This window comes from Thamnophis sirtalis, unplaced genomic scaffold, assembly GCF_051295495.1.
Source record: "Thamnophis sirtalis isolate CommonGarterSnake01/CBP01778 unplaced genomic scaffold, rThaSir2_p1.2 scaffold_7, whole genome shotgun sequence".
Lineage (NCBI taxonomy): Eukaryota > Metazoa > Chordata > Lepidosauria > Squamata > Natricidae > Thamnophis > Thamnophis sirtalis.
In genome coordinates this window covers 64401929-64416605 of record NW_028261387.1, presented here as the reverse complement: position 1 = coordinate 64416605, position 14677 = coordinate 64401929, and the positions used below count along the sequence as shown (strand labels likewise).

Here is a 14677-nt window from a genome sequence, read left to right as displayed (position 1 = left end):
TTGCCCACAACAATCTGGGTCCTCATTTTACCCACCTCGGAAGGCTGAGTCAACCTTGAGCCTGGTGAGATTTTTATCTGCTGGCAGCCGATGGCAGCCAGTGTAGCAGAAGTAGCCTGCAGTACTGCCCTCTAACCACTGTGCCACCGCATACGAACTGTTGAATGTACTGATTAATGCAAAAACAACTGTGACAAAAAGCAGCAGTGACAGTGGATAGCTTTATATCCCTCTATCTCCTCTCAAAAGTGTTTCTTTAAAGTAGCATTATGAGTCTGCTTTCTTTCATATTCTAAATTTTAAAAATAACATGGGATTTGCATAATCTTTGAAAAACCTACTATGTGTTCCTACTTTTAATACTTTTAGTTTAGGTAAGATTCAGATTCTTTAAGCATAGCTTAAAGAGACAATCCCAAGAACATGCAAAAAATAGATAACATTGTTAAGCACTACCACTTTCAGTTTTGAATATACACCATTCAAATCAGAACGTCTGCAGTAATTGTGTCATCTTTTTGCATCTCCTTAAAAGTTTTGTTTAGAGTTTAAAGCAGTTTTGCTTTAAGGAGTTTCAAGAATCAGATGCTAAAGCATCTTTTCTGACTCTGAATCTGAAGCAAACTACAGCCCGAGCATGCAGCAGATACCATTTTAATAGAATTAACAGAATTATCAAAAATCCGGTCACTGTTGTTTTAAATTATTGTCATGTATATTTAAGGAAAATTGTTCAATAGCATGTCTCTTACACACAGCAGTACTTATTTCTAGTCATTAAGCAAGCACTCTTGTGTAATTATAGAGTATGAGCAATCATTTTTCAGAGATTATGGTATCTGTCCATCCGTTTTTCTTACTCAATTACCATCCTGGCAAGGTACCAGCATTGTTGAAATGCAATTTCTGAAATGAAGTCTTGCAAAACTATAACCACAGCCAAGTAGAAAGAGAAAATTCTCAATGGCACATATATTAGAAATGTTATTTTAAGACAGAAATATTGTAATTTGTATCTGTGTGCGCACACTTTTGTTTGTTTGTTTGTTTATTGGATTTATATGCCGCCCTTCTCCCAAAGGGCGCTTAATTCTTAATACAGAAAAAATGATTCATTAAAAATTCTTATATGAAAAGCAGTTGAAGAGTGTTAATGAACCCTTTTGAGACTTTTGACAGAGTGATTAGAAAAAGAAGGGTCAATATGACGTTTTCCAATGAACTTCTGCAATGTCCCCATGGCAACAAAAGAAGCACAACCTTTATTTGCCCCGTAGACCTGGTGACTGAGGCCTCAGCGTAGCCCTTAACATTTGAAAATGACACAAATTTACAATTCACCATTCTTTGTGATCTTTGGTAGTAGCCCAATATCAACACTATTTCATCTCTTTAAAAATCAAAAGAAGAATCTACTTTACCTATCACGTTAAATCATGGTTACCTTAGCATAAATTACTATAAAGCCCCAATTGGTGAGGTTCATAGATTATGCCAAGCCACAAAATATGGTATACAAATCACAAGGCTAAATTTATCCCCTATACTAAATCCAAACCATCAAATCACTGAGCAATAGGCAAAGCTATCTACAAAGCATAAAAGCAGTCTGAATGAGTATACAGGTGGTCTTCAACTTACGATCACAATTTCTGTTGCTAAACAAGACAATTGTTATTGACTTTTGCCCCATTTTATAACCTTTAAGACCTTTCCTGCCACAGCTGTTGAGTGGAGTACTGCAGTTGTTAAGTTAGAAACATGGCTTCCCCATTGACTTTGTTTGTCAGAAGGTTACAGAGTTACATAACTCTGGGTCACTGTAACTGTCATAAATATGAGTCAGTTTCCAAGAATTTAATTTTGATCATGTGACTATGGAGATGCTGCTACGGTTGTGTGAAAAAATGGTCATGTCCATTTTTTCAGTACCGTTGTAACTTCGGTTACTAATTGAACAGTTGTAGATTGATGTCCTACCTTAGACATGAAAGCAATTGGGTGACCTTTAGCCATTCACTCTCTCTCTCAAGCCCAACTCACCTCACAGGGTTGTCGTGGGGAAAATAGGACAAACAAGACATGTATATGTGTATGTGTATGTGTATGTGTATGTGTATGTGTATGTGTATGTGTATGTGTATGTGTATGTATATGTATATGTATATGTATATGTATATGTATATGTATATGTATATGTATATGTATATGTATATGATAGACAGACAGTTTTCACAAAGTGATAATCTGATGCCTGGATTTTACCTTTGATCAATCCCAGCTATCTAGCCAATTGGAAAAGATTATTGGAGATGCAATCCAAAGCAGCTGGAACGTATCCATATTGCCAATTTCTGGTTTAACAGCTTGGATCAACACTGTATTGTCTGTTTTGTACCTCACAAAAATGCAACATTCATTCATTCATTCATTCATTCATTCATTCATTCATTCATTAACAAACTTGTAAAACAAAATGCAATAATCCTATGTGTATGTCAGTGGTGGGATTCAATTTTTTTTTACTACCGGTTCTGTGGGCATGGCTTTGTGGGTGTGGCATGGCTTGGTGGGCATGGCAGGGGAAGGATACTGCAAAATCTCCATTCCCTCCCCACTCCAGGGGAAGGTTATTGCAAAATTCCCATTTCCTCCGGATCAGCTAGGACTCTGGAGGCAGAGAATAGATGGGGGCGGGGCCAGTCAGAAGTGGTATTTACCGGTTCTTGAACCGGTACTGGTTCTCCAGAACTGGTCCGAACCTGCTGAATACCACCTCTGGTGTATGTGTAGCATATGGAGGGACACCAACAAACTTACGAAAAAAACCTACATAAAGGAATCCTACACACCCATCATTTTACATAGAATCCATATGTATTTTAGAGAATAGTTTCAAATATGCATACTTCAACAAAGAACAGAAAGATTACAGGAGGAAGGAGGAGAATTATAAAAAGACTGACTCTACATTAGACATGCTCAATAAAATATTCTTTCTCTTTCCTCTCTTTCCTCAACCCTTTATTAAATTACCACCAATGCTATCTCCAAAAGTATACTAAAAGATCCATGGGGAAAGGAGTCAAGGCAAAAGAGCGGGTTCTACTTTTCCCAGAGGAAAAACATGAGAAAAAAAATACCATAGATTACTTCCTTCTCACTCTTTATCAAAGTGGCCTTTCTCAATCTGCTTTTGTTATACCAGAAAGACTGCTTCATGGACACCGTATCTTTTCTCCCATCTGCAGGGAAGCAATTTAGGGAGGATAGCTCTGAATTTCTAAGGTCCAGAAAGGGAGAGGTTGGTCCATACCACAGCACATACTATTTTCTAACTTTGGCATAAGGAAACTCTACTTTAAAGGTATGCAATATATTTTTTCATGTTTGCAGAGCAAACATCAAGCCCTAAAACCAGATCAGAGAAAATAGATAAAGTCACTTTGCTGAGCTAGAATACCCAATGACTTTCTAAATCAGGAGCTGTGCGCAGAGTAACTTTCCATTTCATAGAGTAAGAATTTTTTTAAATTTATTTTATTGAATTTTTATGCCATCCATCACCCCTGTGTCTCTAGATGGCTTTGTTAATTAGCTGAAGAAAAAAATAATCCTCTTAAAATGTCCTTAATGCTTTAGTCTGGAAGAAGATAATCCTCCAGATGTTTATCAAACACCAATTCCTAGCAACCTTGGCAAGAATAGCCACTGATGAGAGATCAATGCAGCTGATGTTTAGCAGTACCAGTTATGACACATTTTTATACCTAACTAAAACTAGGGATTTGCTATAAAAATTATAAGATTTACACATGGAAGAGAGCAAGCGAAGAAAGTTTGCACAAAGAAGCAACCTCATAATAAGACTAACAATAATTCAAATATATTTACCAACATATTTCACACAAGCAAAAGTACTTAATCACGCAAATCTAATTCAATGTGTTATTATTTAACCATCTTATTATTTTTATGCTTTTATGATGATGTAGTTTTAATTTCTATTTTCATGTCTATAAAGTAAATCATCAAGTCATTTTGAAGTTCAGTGGTATACAATTCATATAACAAATAAACAAATACATTTATTAAATGTATTGTCATTGCTACGGGTGATTGCCACTAACTTAGACAGGTTGTGGATATTACCATTAAGCATTAACTATAATAATTAAATTGACCATATAAAGACAAAGGGTATCTGTGTATGAGTTGCAAAAGAGCAATTTGAAGGGAGAGATGTCTCCTTTGTGAGGAGATGTCTCCTTCTCAATGCCACTTAAAAAGATTACAATATACCATTAAGTTCATGCATTGAGGCAAACTAGAATGTTCTAGAATGTTCCAGAATGTTCCAGAAAAACTAAAAGAAATTTATGGCCTCAAAATGATGCATTGGCATATCACTTCCAGCTTGCATTTAGTGAACCTGTTTTTTCACACCCTTGTAGTTTTGCCCGAAAAATCTGTTTCCTTGAGTATATCCAATATAATTTGAAACAGGAGGCATATTCAAGGCAAAAAGGATTACATTGAAATTTCTTTCCATAGTTTGCTATCATATCTAGCACCAAAGGATGCAACATTGCCTCACAAAGAAATGACTGGCTACCAGACCATCTTTAATCAATATTGGAACAGCTGTAAAATTCAGATTCTGAAATGTGAATTGAAAAAATGCAACTTATTTGTATTTCCTGTACTTTTTCCTCAGATAGGCTGATAAATCTGACTTAGGAAATAATTTGAAATCTGAAGTCTGCTTAGAAAATATTTCAATATGCATAGTATGGATTTGCCTCTGATAGAGTAATAGCTACAACTACCGTTAGTATGAAACGCTGCAACTAAGATACTGAAAGGGACTGTTGTGGCCCAGCAAGAGCCGTTGGAGCTGCCACCAGACTCCGACAGCGAGGGGCCCTATGAGTTGGCTCTGAAGGATGTGAAGGACCCTGGACAGGGTTCCGACTCCGAGCAGAGCGCAGAGAGGCTGGTTGGCTACCAGGAGACACTTGAGCATTGGAGCAGTGGGGAGGAGCCAAGGGAGTTGTTCCTGGATGCCCGGCACCGAAGAGCTGATAGGCGTAAGGAATAGTTGCGCGGAGATAATTGCACTCAGCTGGTGGTAATTAGGCTCCTCTCAAGACTATAAGAGGACTGCTTGTGCACACGCCCCGTTGCAGGAGTCAACGCATTGACTAAAAGTTGGAGAACTTTTGTGGCTAGCTTGGCAGGCTGGATTGCTGCCAAGGCTTTTCTGTGCTGGTTTGCTGCCAAGGACCTGACTGTCTGCTAATAAATTCCTTAAAGTATCTTTGGCTTGGCGTGCTTTGGTGTGGGATGAGGGGGATCAGAACAGGGACCACCTTTTAGGATAAAGTTAAATCATCTGAAAAAATTGTGATAGCTGCCATCATGCTAAAAAGTTAAGGCTAAATACTTGTGCTGGCATACAAAGCATTATATGGTTTAGGATTTGGATATCTGGGCAGTTTTCTCTAGCAAAGGATCAAGAAGGGATACCCTCTCGATTATCATATTTTCCACATTTTCTCTATATGGCCACCCAAAAGAAAGAGCTTCCAGGTGGAATACTTGTGGAATTCGTTTTACAATCCTTTATGGTTGTTGTAGTTTACTTTTATTATCACCTGAAGACCCTGTTATTTTTATAACCTTTAAGTTACTTTGCATTGGTGTGCCAGTTACTGAATTGTAACAGCATTGCCACAATTTATTTGCTGTTGTTTTATGGTTTTAATTTTTTGCAGCTTTATATAGTTTTATTGATTTGCATTGCTGTAGGAATTATTTTTAATTATAACAATTGGCTAAATAAATGTTAATCATAAGCTTTATAAACACCAATACTATCATAGCTGCAAAAAATGGAAATATTCAGGAGTATAACCTGAGTGAAATCAGTTGGACTTACGTCCTACTAAATGTTGACAGGATTCGTGTCACATTTCCTGATTCTTCTTTTGCTCAGTAAAGCAAAAGGGAACTAAAAACTAGAACTATCAGAAAGAGGAAATAAGTGATATTAATATCCTTGAATACAAGAAACAATGAAGCTATTACATGGCAGTTACTTTTTTAAAATGTTAGGTTTTCAGTGTTATAGTTTTAATTTATTGATTGTCACTCAGGGTTATAGAAGCAAGGAGATGGACATAGGTTTAAATAGATAAATGTGCAAAAAAATAAAAAGTGCATATGTAAATCATTGTGAAAAAGGAATACATGCTAATGTATAAATAGTAATAAACGTTTTTTCAGCAAGTATCTATTATGCAAAATATTTGCTTTTATGACTACTACACACAGCCAAACTATAGTTTACTGTTCTTCTCAAGCTCTATTATTTGACTAAGATATTAGGCCACAGCTAGAAGAAATGTGACATTTTGAAAGTACTATAACGCAGGGGTATTTAACTCATGGCGTCACAGCGTGACGTATCGCAAGTCCCCCTCCCCTTGCTAAACTGGGCATAGACATTGCCAGTACATAACGTGTCTGGCCCACGGGCCCTGGGTTTGACAGTCCTGCTATAAAGCATTGCTTTAACGAACTGAAGCCTGTTAAACAGAAATAATAAGATAAATAAGAGCAGCACCACAAAGATTTAAAAAAATACTTTAGAGAGTATACCCATTTGTTGTTTAGTAAAATATGGTTGCAAATGCATGCATACGTCAGAAAATGAATTTTGCATTACTGTTGTATTAGTGAATGGTTACCAGGTAATCACTAGACAAAGAGCGGGTTTTTTGCAATTTGCATTGTAGACAGATCATGAAAATTGAGAAATCTATAATAACTGAGGATAATCCCCCCTCCTTTCTCATGCACCTTTCAAGAGAGTTTCTAATGACACAATACTTATTCATCATTTACCATCATCTCCAATATTTTATCCCACAACCACAATTTAATGTTAAATTTATATCGCAACTCTCTAGAACAAAGTAAGAAGCAGAACATTACCAATAAAATGCTATCTTGTCTCCAAGTTTATTCTCGTAAACATTTCTGTCCAAAACATTGTAGCAAATGTTGGTTGTAGCTCCTTTCATCCATTCAATAAAGATTTTCCCTTTGGTAACATCAAAATTGTACTGCAGGAATGGTCCAGTGTGTTGGTTCCTCCAGTAAAATTCTTTGGCTGTATCACCCCAAAATTCTGCAAAAAAGTTTTTAAAAAATGTTTCAAACACAAAGTATTCGTAAATACTATCAGATATCAGTATCTAAAGACCAACCTTGCAATCTTATGAACCCCTACTAAGGAATAAGGAGGCAGGTCTAAATTTTGCTAAATATTGGATATATTCTGAAGCTTATATTAACAGTCATTCTTGGCACACACAAAAAAAAAGATCCACAAGCAAGATTTTTTTTCATGATGATAGAATTTCATTCACGTGCCATTTATTTAGAGGCAAGATAAGAGAATTTGGCAGATTAAAATCCTTTTAGCTAACATCCTGTTTTCCATAGCAACTAATCTGATGTTTCTGGGTACATTCACAAGCAGGACAAAGCAGAAAGTTAATATTTTGAATTCAGTCATAATTTACTATTTAACTACATACTATCATTATAACTGAAAATATATATTGCCAATATATTGAGTAGAACCTACATTATATGTTCATAAATGCACCGATTATATAATCACAGCCAATTATCTTTTCTCCCAATTTGAAATATTACTAAAACTGTTTAAATAATTTCCTTTTATCTATCACAATATTAAACGTTACTCAGTTTTATAAATAAAAATATTGTGGTCATAAGTTGAGGGCTAGCTATACTTTATATACTTAGTTCTGGAATTTGTATTGGCTCTGTGGTGTTTTAGATTCAAACTGTAGGGGAGCCAACCTGGTACTTGTTGGCAACTCCTTAAAGTAGCCATGCCTTTCCCCACAGCGGTCAATAATCCTGCATTCTGTGATTCTATGTCTGGGTCTTTAAACAGTCCGATGCAACTTTTTACTTTCAAATCCAAACCAATCGACAAGTTGACTGTTTAATATCAATAAACATGTTGGCAAAATCATGTTCATTTAATTCTTAATTGCATGCTTTGTTTTCAGTTCTGTCAATTCTAGTGTTAACGTCAATATATTTTGGAGCCTTACTACAATTTTTTCCTTGAAGCTCATCAAACTCCCTGCCCCTTCCTGACTATAAAAATATATTACTATAATCAAATCAACTGAAAGGCTGACATGCTGAAAATGAAGAAAGGTGGTCTCTAAAGTCATCTTGATTTTCAAGCATGCCACTGGGCTTCAAATGAATCCCAAAGACATTTTTGGAAATTAAAAAGCAGGGCCAGAGAAGGGGAAAAGGTTCAGGAGACCATGGTAGAATGGGAGGTTGAAAGGGGAGAAATAGAGTATTTTCTACCAAATGTGTTTATCTACTGCTTTTTTTTTGTCCTTTGTTAAAAGTGTGTGTTTGTAGTTTTGCATATTTCTTTTGGCACAATGAGTTATATATGATATGAATGAGTATTTCACTTGTATTTCTCTCTGGATACTACTTATTTTCTTCTGCATAATGAGTGTTGAATTCAGTGAACCTATATTCTACCACTTCTCGTGGTAGCAGAAAAGTCTAATATAATCTCTTCCTTATGTACCAATGAGGTATAGAACAGCATATTATGAGTGTATATGTTATAATAAAATAATAAAAGAATGTGTCATCTTCTTTAAATATCTGTCATACCTAGAAACATAGCTTTACAGACATATAGCTCTTACAAATCTCAATGAGCTTCACTTGTGTTCATCCCTTTATGTTTGTCCAAAACCATACAAACTGTGAGTGGTGCTACATGAAGCAGCCACTAAACAAGGACTACCTGTTGCAAACACTGCCCTCATAGACAATATGGTAGAAACATTGTAACAAAATATATTGGGGGAGGGGGCTTCCATAGATCAGGGGAACTCCTCCAGTTAAAACCCACAAATCTTAAAGGTTGCCAAGGTTGAAAAACACTGGCCTAGATATTAAAATCTGACTGCTTCGTTTCTCTGCTTACCTATTGCTAAAAGGTTGGCACCCAATTGTAATCAGTATCTGGCTACAAGAGCCACTTTAGCATAGTGATTAAAGCTTCAGGCAGAAACTGGAGATTGTCAGTTCTAGTCCCATCTTAGGCACACAGCCTTTTGGGTGACCTTGAACATTCTTTTTCTCAGACATAGGAAGCAAGCAATGGCAAACCACTTCCAAAAAAAACCTTGTCAAGAAAACGGAAAGAACTCCAAACAGCAACCAGGAATCAAAAACTTACTCAAAGACACCCCCACAAAACTTGCTATAACCAGGTGAATGTTACTAACCTCAGCCAAATCTTTGACAGCCTAGAACTGACAACATATAACCTAGGCACAGTTTTGAGCCAAATACTGGAGGACTAATGTGAATAAGTCTTTTTTCTGGCAATAGTTATTGCAGGATTCAAGATCCACATAAACATGAACTCAGGGTATACACTGTAGATTGACTGAAGTCCTTTCCCCTTTTCTGCTGCTCAGCTGGAAGTGTATTGTCATCTTTCATTTGGATGTTATTTCAATATGCAACACCATCTAACTACATTATCCCCCTCCTAACCAGTTTTGTGATTTTAGCACATAAATACACTCGTGCTCATTTAGGTAAACAACTGTGTAAGGAAGCAAATGACCCATAACTACATATTGTTATAAATTAGGGGAGGGGGAGTCTGATGAGATTAGTATTGAGTATTGTGCATGGAAAACCTATGTGCAAATATAGAAGCTTCCAAACTGCTGGTCCCATTCATAATCTGATACAACTAATTTCCAAAAGAAAACATATTTGTGGATTACAGTATGCCCACATTTATACATGTCTAACTTTGAAACTGCTCAACTGCTCTTTGTTTTAGCATAACAAGTTAAACAATAGGGAGGGGTTTTTTATGGTCGAGGTTGGTGAGGTAGTGTTTACTTTATAATCAACAAGAGATTATTTTTCTTCTATTGGGAGAAATAATTAACATGTGGCTGGTTGTAACTTCAGAAACTTGGAGCCAAACAAGGGAAGCACCGTCCCCTTCCTACACACACCGCTCCTTGAAACAACCCAGCAAAGTAATTCCAGCAGAGATGCTAGGAGACACTTGTTGCTCACACACAGGAGAGCAGAGAAACCCGCTTCGCAGCCCGGACTGCCCACCTCAGACTAACGGGTGGGTTCCGGGGCAGCGGCTGGTTCGCCTTCGGGACCTTGATGCATCCGATCCAAAGGATCGGCAACTACCAGTATTACAGGAGGAGGAGGAAGAGGACAGCTATGCGAGCACATGGTAGCAGACGAGAGGAGAGGAGCTGGATCGTGGCGCCCTTGGGACGGAGGCGTCTTGCTTGCCAGCGTCCTTCTCTCGCCCTCCGGCCCCAGCCACGGTGCGCCTCCCATCCCGCCTGCCACGGTCAGGAAGTCAGGCAACCGCGAGCGGCCTGGAAGCTTGCCCCGAAGCTGACAGGGAAAGGCGCGCCAACCTCGCCCACCGCGGCCTGGCACTCACCCTGCGGCTCCTCCACCGAGCGGCGGTAAAGCTCGCGGTATTTTTCCAAGGAAGACACATGCGCCTCCCGCGCTGGCTCCGGCGGCGCCCGGTAAAGCCTGGCGGCGTGCTCTGCTTTGGGCAGCACCATCCTCCGGGCTCCAAGCAAGAGAAGGAGCGGAACGGCAAGCCGCGGCTGGCAGGCAGCGAACGAGTGGCGAGCGCTGAACTAGGAAACACCCCGGCGGAGCTGTCTTTACCAGGCTCCGGCTTCTGGGAGGAGCCGGGGCGGGGGAAAGCTCCGCCCAAGCCTAAGGCTGCTGCTGGGGGAATTGGCCCGAGATACGAGGAAGGGCGATTGCTTGAGCTGGGCTGACCCGACCGCCTCTTCTCCCTTGCGAGCACATCGCGAGCACATCGCGGCCACCTATTCTTTCCTCCTAATGGGTGGTTCAATTGGGTAATTTTAGACTCTGGACTTAATGGGGTGGTAGTAGCTCCGTCCCCTTTAGGTGGCAACGCGTGTTACTTCACACTTGCTTCACTGAACTGACGGCATTTGACGTCCCCTCTTGGTCTTTCAGCTCCACGGAGCCCTGGATTTATGCCCATGAAGTCCTTGGCCTCAAATCGAGAAAAAGTCACACTTGAGCTTATCTCGATCTAGTTTCGTTATTCAGCCCGATCCTGTTCATTTGCCTTAGAGGCTGATTTGATTTTCCCTGACTCAGGGGTCATGCTCTGCGAAATGGATGCAAAATTAGTAGACCCTTCTTTCTGAGCTGGAATCTTGTCTGGTTTTTTATTTATTTTATTTTACTTATGTATTTATTTTAGTTTGTCAAACCTACCAGATAACAGGTATAAGTATAAACATGGACATGGACACAGGAAATAAGTACGAATAAATGGGGACAGTAGGACAGGAATGGTAGGCACGCTTATGTACGCCCCCTTACAGACCTCTTAGGAAAGGGGTGAGGTCCACGCTAGACAGTTTAAGATTAAAGTTATGGGGGTTTGAGGACATAACAACGGAGTCGGCTAATGCATTCCAGGCGTTGACCATTCTGTTGCTGAAGTCGTATTTTCTGGAATCAAGTTTGGAGCGGTTTACCTTGATTTTGTATCTATTTTTTGCCCGTGTATTATTGCAGTTGAAGCTGAAGTAGTCATTGTCATTGACAGGTAGTACGTTGCAGCAGACAATTTTGTGTACTACGCTTAGTTTTTCTCAGTGTTTCTTGTCAACCTTGGCAACTTTAAGACCTGTGAACTTCAACTGCCAGAATCTCCTGGCTGGGGAATTCTGGGACTTGAAGGCCACAAGTTAAAGTTGCTGACATTGAGAAATATTAATTTGATAGTGTCCGTTGTTTCAGTCTATTGCTCATGATAGGAAACAATTAAAAATCAGTTGAATCTACTTTTTCAAGTTAAAATAGAAAAGTTGGGAATCTGAAAGTCTGATAGTTTGGAAGTGCCATGTATTATCTGCACTTGGTTCTCGCTGAAATAAATTGGTTATAAATAAGTTATAATTAATGTTTTGTTTCAATAGGATCTAAGAACAAGAAATCTAATCTAACAGAGTACAGCTTTGAAATAATAAGTTCATACATTGTCCTAAGCCCTAATTTGTGTAACCACGAGGTAGAGAATAAACTATAGTTGCTGCTATAAACATGGTTTGCATACTACAAAGCTAAGGTTCACATAATGGTCTATAAACTATAGCTTATATACTACAATGTCAGGCTTCACACAACATGCTAAATCAAAACCAAACAAACCATGTTATAGTGAAGTGTTTCATCTATCCAATGCATATCATATTCTTGTAGCTGCCATAAGGACTTGGCTTATATAAGCAATGTGCCACCTACAATCAGTCTTCCTTGACTATATGATTCAGCAGCTGCATGGGTCATTTGTGAAAAGAAATTGTAAATCATGCCACTTAGGATAAGGACTGAAATTTAATACCAGAATGAACAGTCTGTACTTCCTCCTAAATAGATCTAAATGTTGCAGAATTTTAACAGGGTTGGGCAGAGAAAAATGGTTCTTCATGACGCTAAACTATATAAAAAATTTCCATCACCAAACTATTACTTTGATTATTTCTTCATTGCAATTATATCCTGCCTTTCTCTGTGTGCCCAATGGGCTTTAATGGGGTCTCCCCCGGAATCCTTGGGCTATGAGGAAGTGACTGGCACAAAATCACTCAGTGAGTAATAGAAACAGACTTTAGGTCTTCCTGGTTCAAGTATAAGATATTAATCACCATAACACATTTACAATTCACGGCCAATAAAAAACCACAGCTCATAAATGCCAAGCTGAAAAATACATTCATAACAATAGTTTAAAAAAACATTACTTTAAACTCCGTATTATTCTGCTGAGGATTTTCCCCCAGGAAAATAAATCAAGCTACAATGAAAAAAAATCAACTTGAAAAATTGTGATGGGGAAGGAATGCAATAACTAAAAACTTCCTTGTCCTATTTGCATAATCATCTCTTCTTGTCTAAAGTTCCAGATAGAAATACAAATAGGGATTTGTTAATGGTAGCTCAAAAAAGACTGGAATAGCATAAAAGGAGCTACCAAATATTTGTACAATCGAGTTTCACTAGTACAGGCATAATTAATCATGCATATATGCAAACATAGTAGACCACATAATGTTCCCAAGTCTCAGCTCAGCAGTTGCTATCTGAAAACTGAACATGTGAACAGAGTTAATTAGCAAGCATTACATCTCACAGTATCAGGTGATCAGAAAATGATTTAATCAGCCATGGTCCATTAATACATATGAGTCATCATTTGAAGTTGCTGTAATCAAGTGATATAATGACCTTTCTGCCATAAAGTTTGCATCAGCCCATAAATGTGTCTGAATTTATGATCTTATTTAGCAGATTTATTCCTTAAGTTTAAAACCACTGGATTGGATACAGGCCAAACGGAAGGTTTTGCTGTTGACACTGTGACTGTTTATAGCAGTAGACTTATATACCGCTTCATAGGCCTTTCAGGCCTCTCTAAGCGGTTTACAGAGAGTCAGCATATTGCCCCCAACAATCTGGGTCCTCATTTTACCCACCTCGGAAGGATGGAAGGCTGAGTCAACCCTGAGCCGGTGAGATTTGAACCGCTGACCTGCTGATCTAGCAGTAGCCTGCAGTGCTGCATTTAACCACTGCGCCACCTTGGCTCCTGTTTATATTAATGGCAAAATCTGGTCACAGGATAGAGGGGACATTCTAGAGGATGGGAGATCAGCAACATAGTGTTGAACTCTTATTTTCAGACTGGTGGCGGCAATACTAGGGGCAGACCCAGAGTCCAAAAGAAAAGATGGCATCCTCGGACTCTGGTTTACTTCTGGATGTTATTTGGAACCCTGACAACTGGATCTCTTCCTAATGATCTATATCAAATATTACCAATATCTAGTTGGGTGAAAGTAGTGATGTTACCTTCTGGAGATCTTTCTTTCCAGGGTTTTGGATCTTGGATCAATCATAGACTTAAAGCCAGAGGGGCAAGTGGTACTTATCAGGGGCACTACTTCTAAGGGGGCAGGATATGAATATCTCTTTTGTTAAGTTGGGCTTTAGGGACAAGTGGAGTATCTTTCTAGTGTAGTAACAGCCCTGCTACACATTTGTATGCTTCTTCAGGCTTCCTGAACTTGTCTGGAACTCTTTATTATTTATTCAATTTTTATGGCCACCTGCTTACCAGCTAGTTTCCAGCTGGTGATAAGAGTCCATGGAGGTCAGTCAGAGAAAGCTAATGTGTTCACAGCCTTTTTGTCAACCTCTCTGGCTTAGTACATCCTGCTAATCATATGTTAGACCACAGTGTCAAATTCACGGCCTGTGGGCCGGATGCGTCATGTGCTGGCAACGCCCACCCCAGTATAGCTAAGGGGGGGAGTCCCAATACATCATGTGACAATGACGTGATGATGTGAGTTTGACAACTCTGTGTAAGACCCTGTGTTTGTCTTAGATAAATACCGTGGTGATCTTAACATAGAGGTATTATATCTAGCTGTAGCCTGATCCAGTTAAGAACGGCTGTCCAAGG

The 14677-nt window shown here is 38.8% G+C and overlaps 1 protein-coding gene across 2 annotated transcripts in view; it reads right to left on the bottom strand.

The window, feature by feature from the left end:
* Positions 1–10819, bottom strand: part of ACSS2 (acyl-CoA synthetase short chain family member 2) — a 62402-nt gene extending 51583 nt beyond the window's left edge. Inside the window, exons 1-2 of one of the 2 annotated variants that reach the window (XM_087720308.1) lie at positions 10589–10819; positions 7000–7195 (exon numbers count right to left, since the gene is read on the bottom strand). In XM_087720308.1, the coding sequence (XP_087576434.1) occupies positions 7000–7195; positions 10589–10718 (326 nt within the window). In that variant the 5' untranslated portion in view covers positions 10719–10819. The remainder of the gene's footprint in view (positions 1–6999; positions 7196–10588) is intronic. The other variant, XM_087720309.1, reaches the window with a different exon arrangement.
* Positions 10820–14677: the final 3858 nt, after the last annotated feature.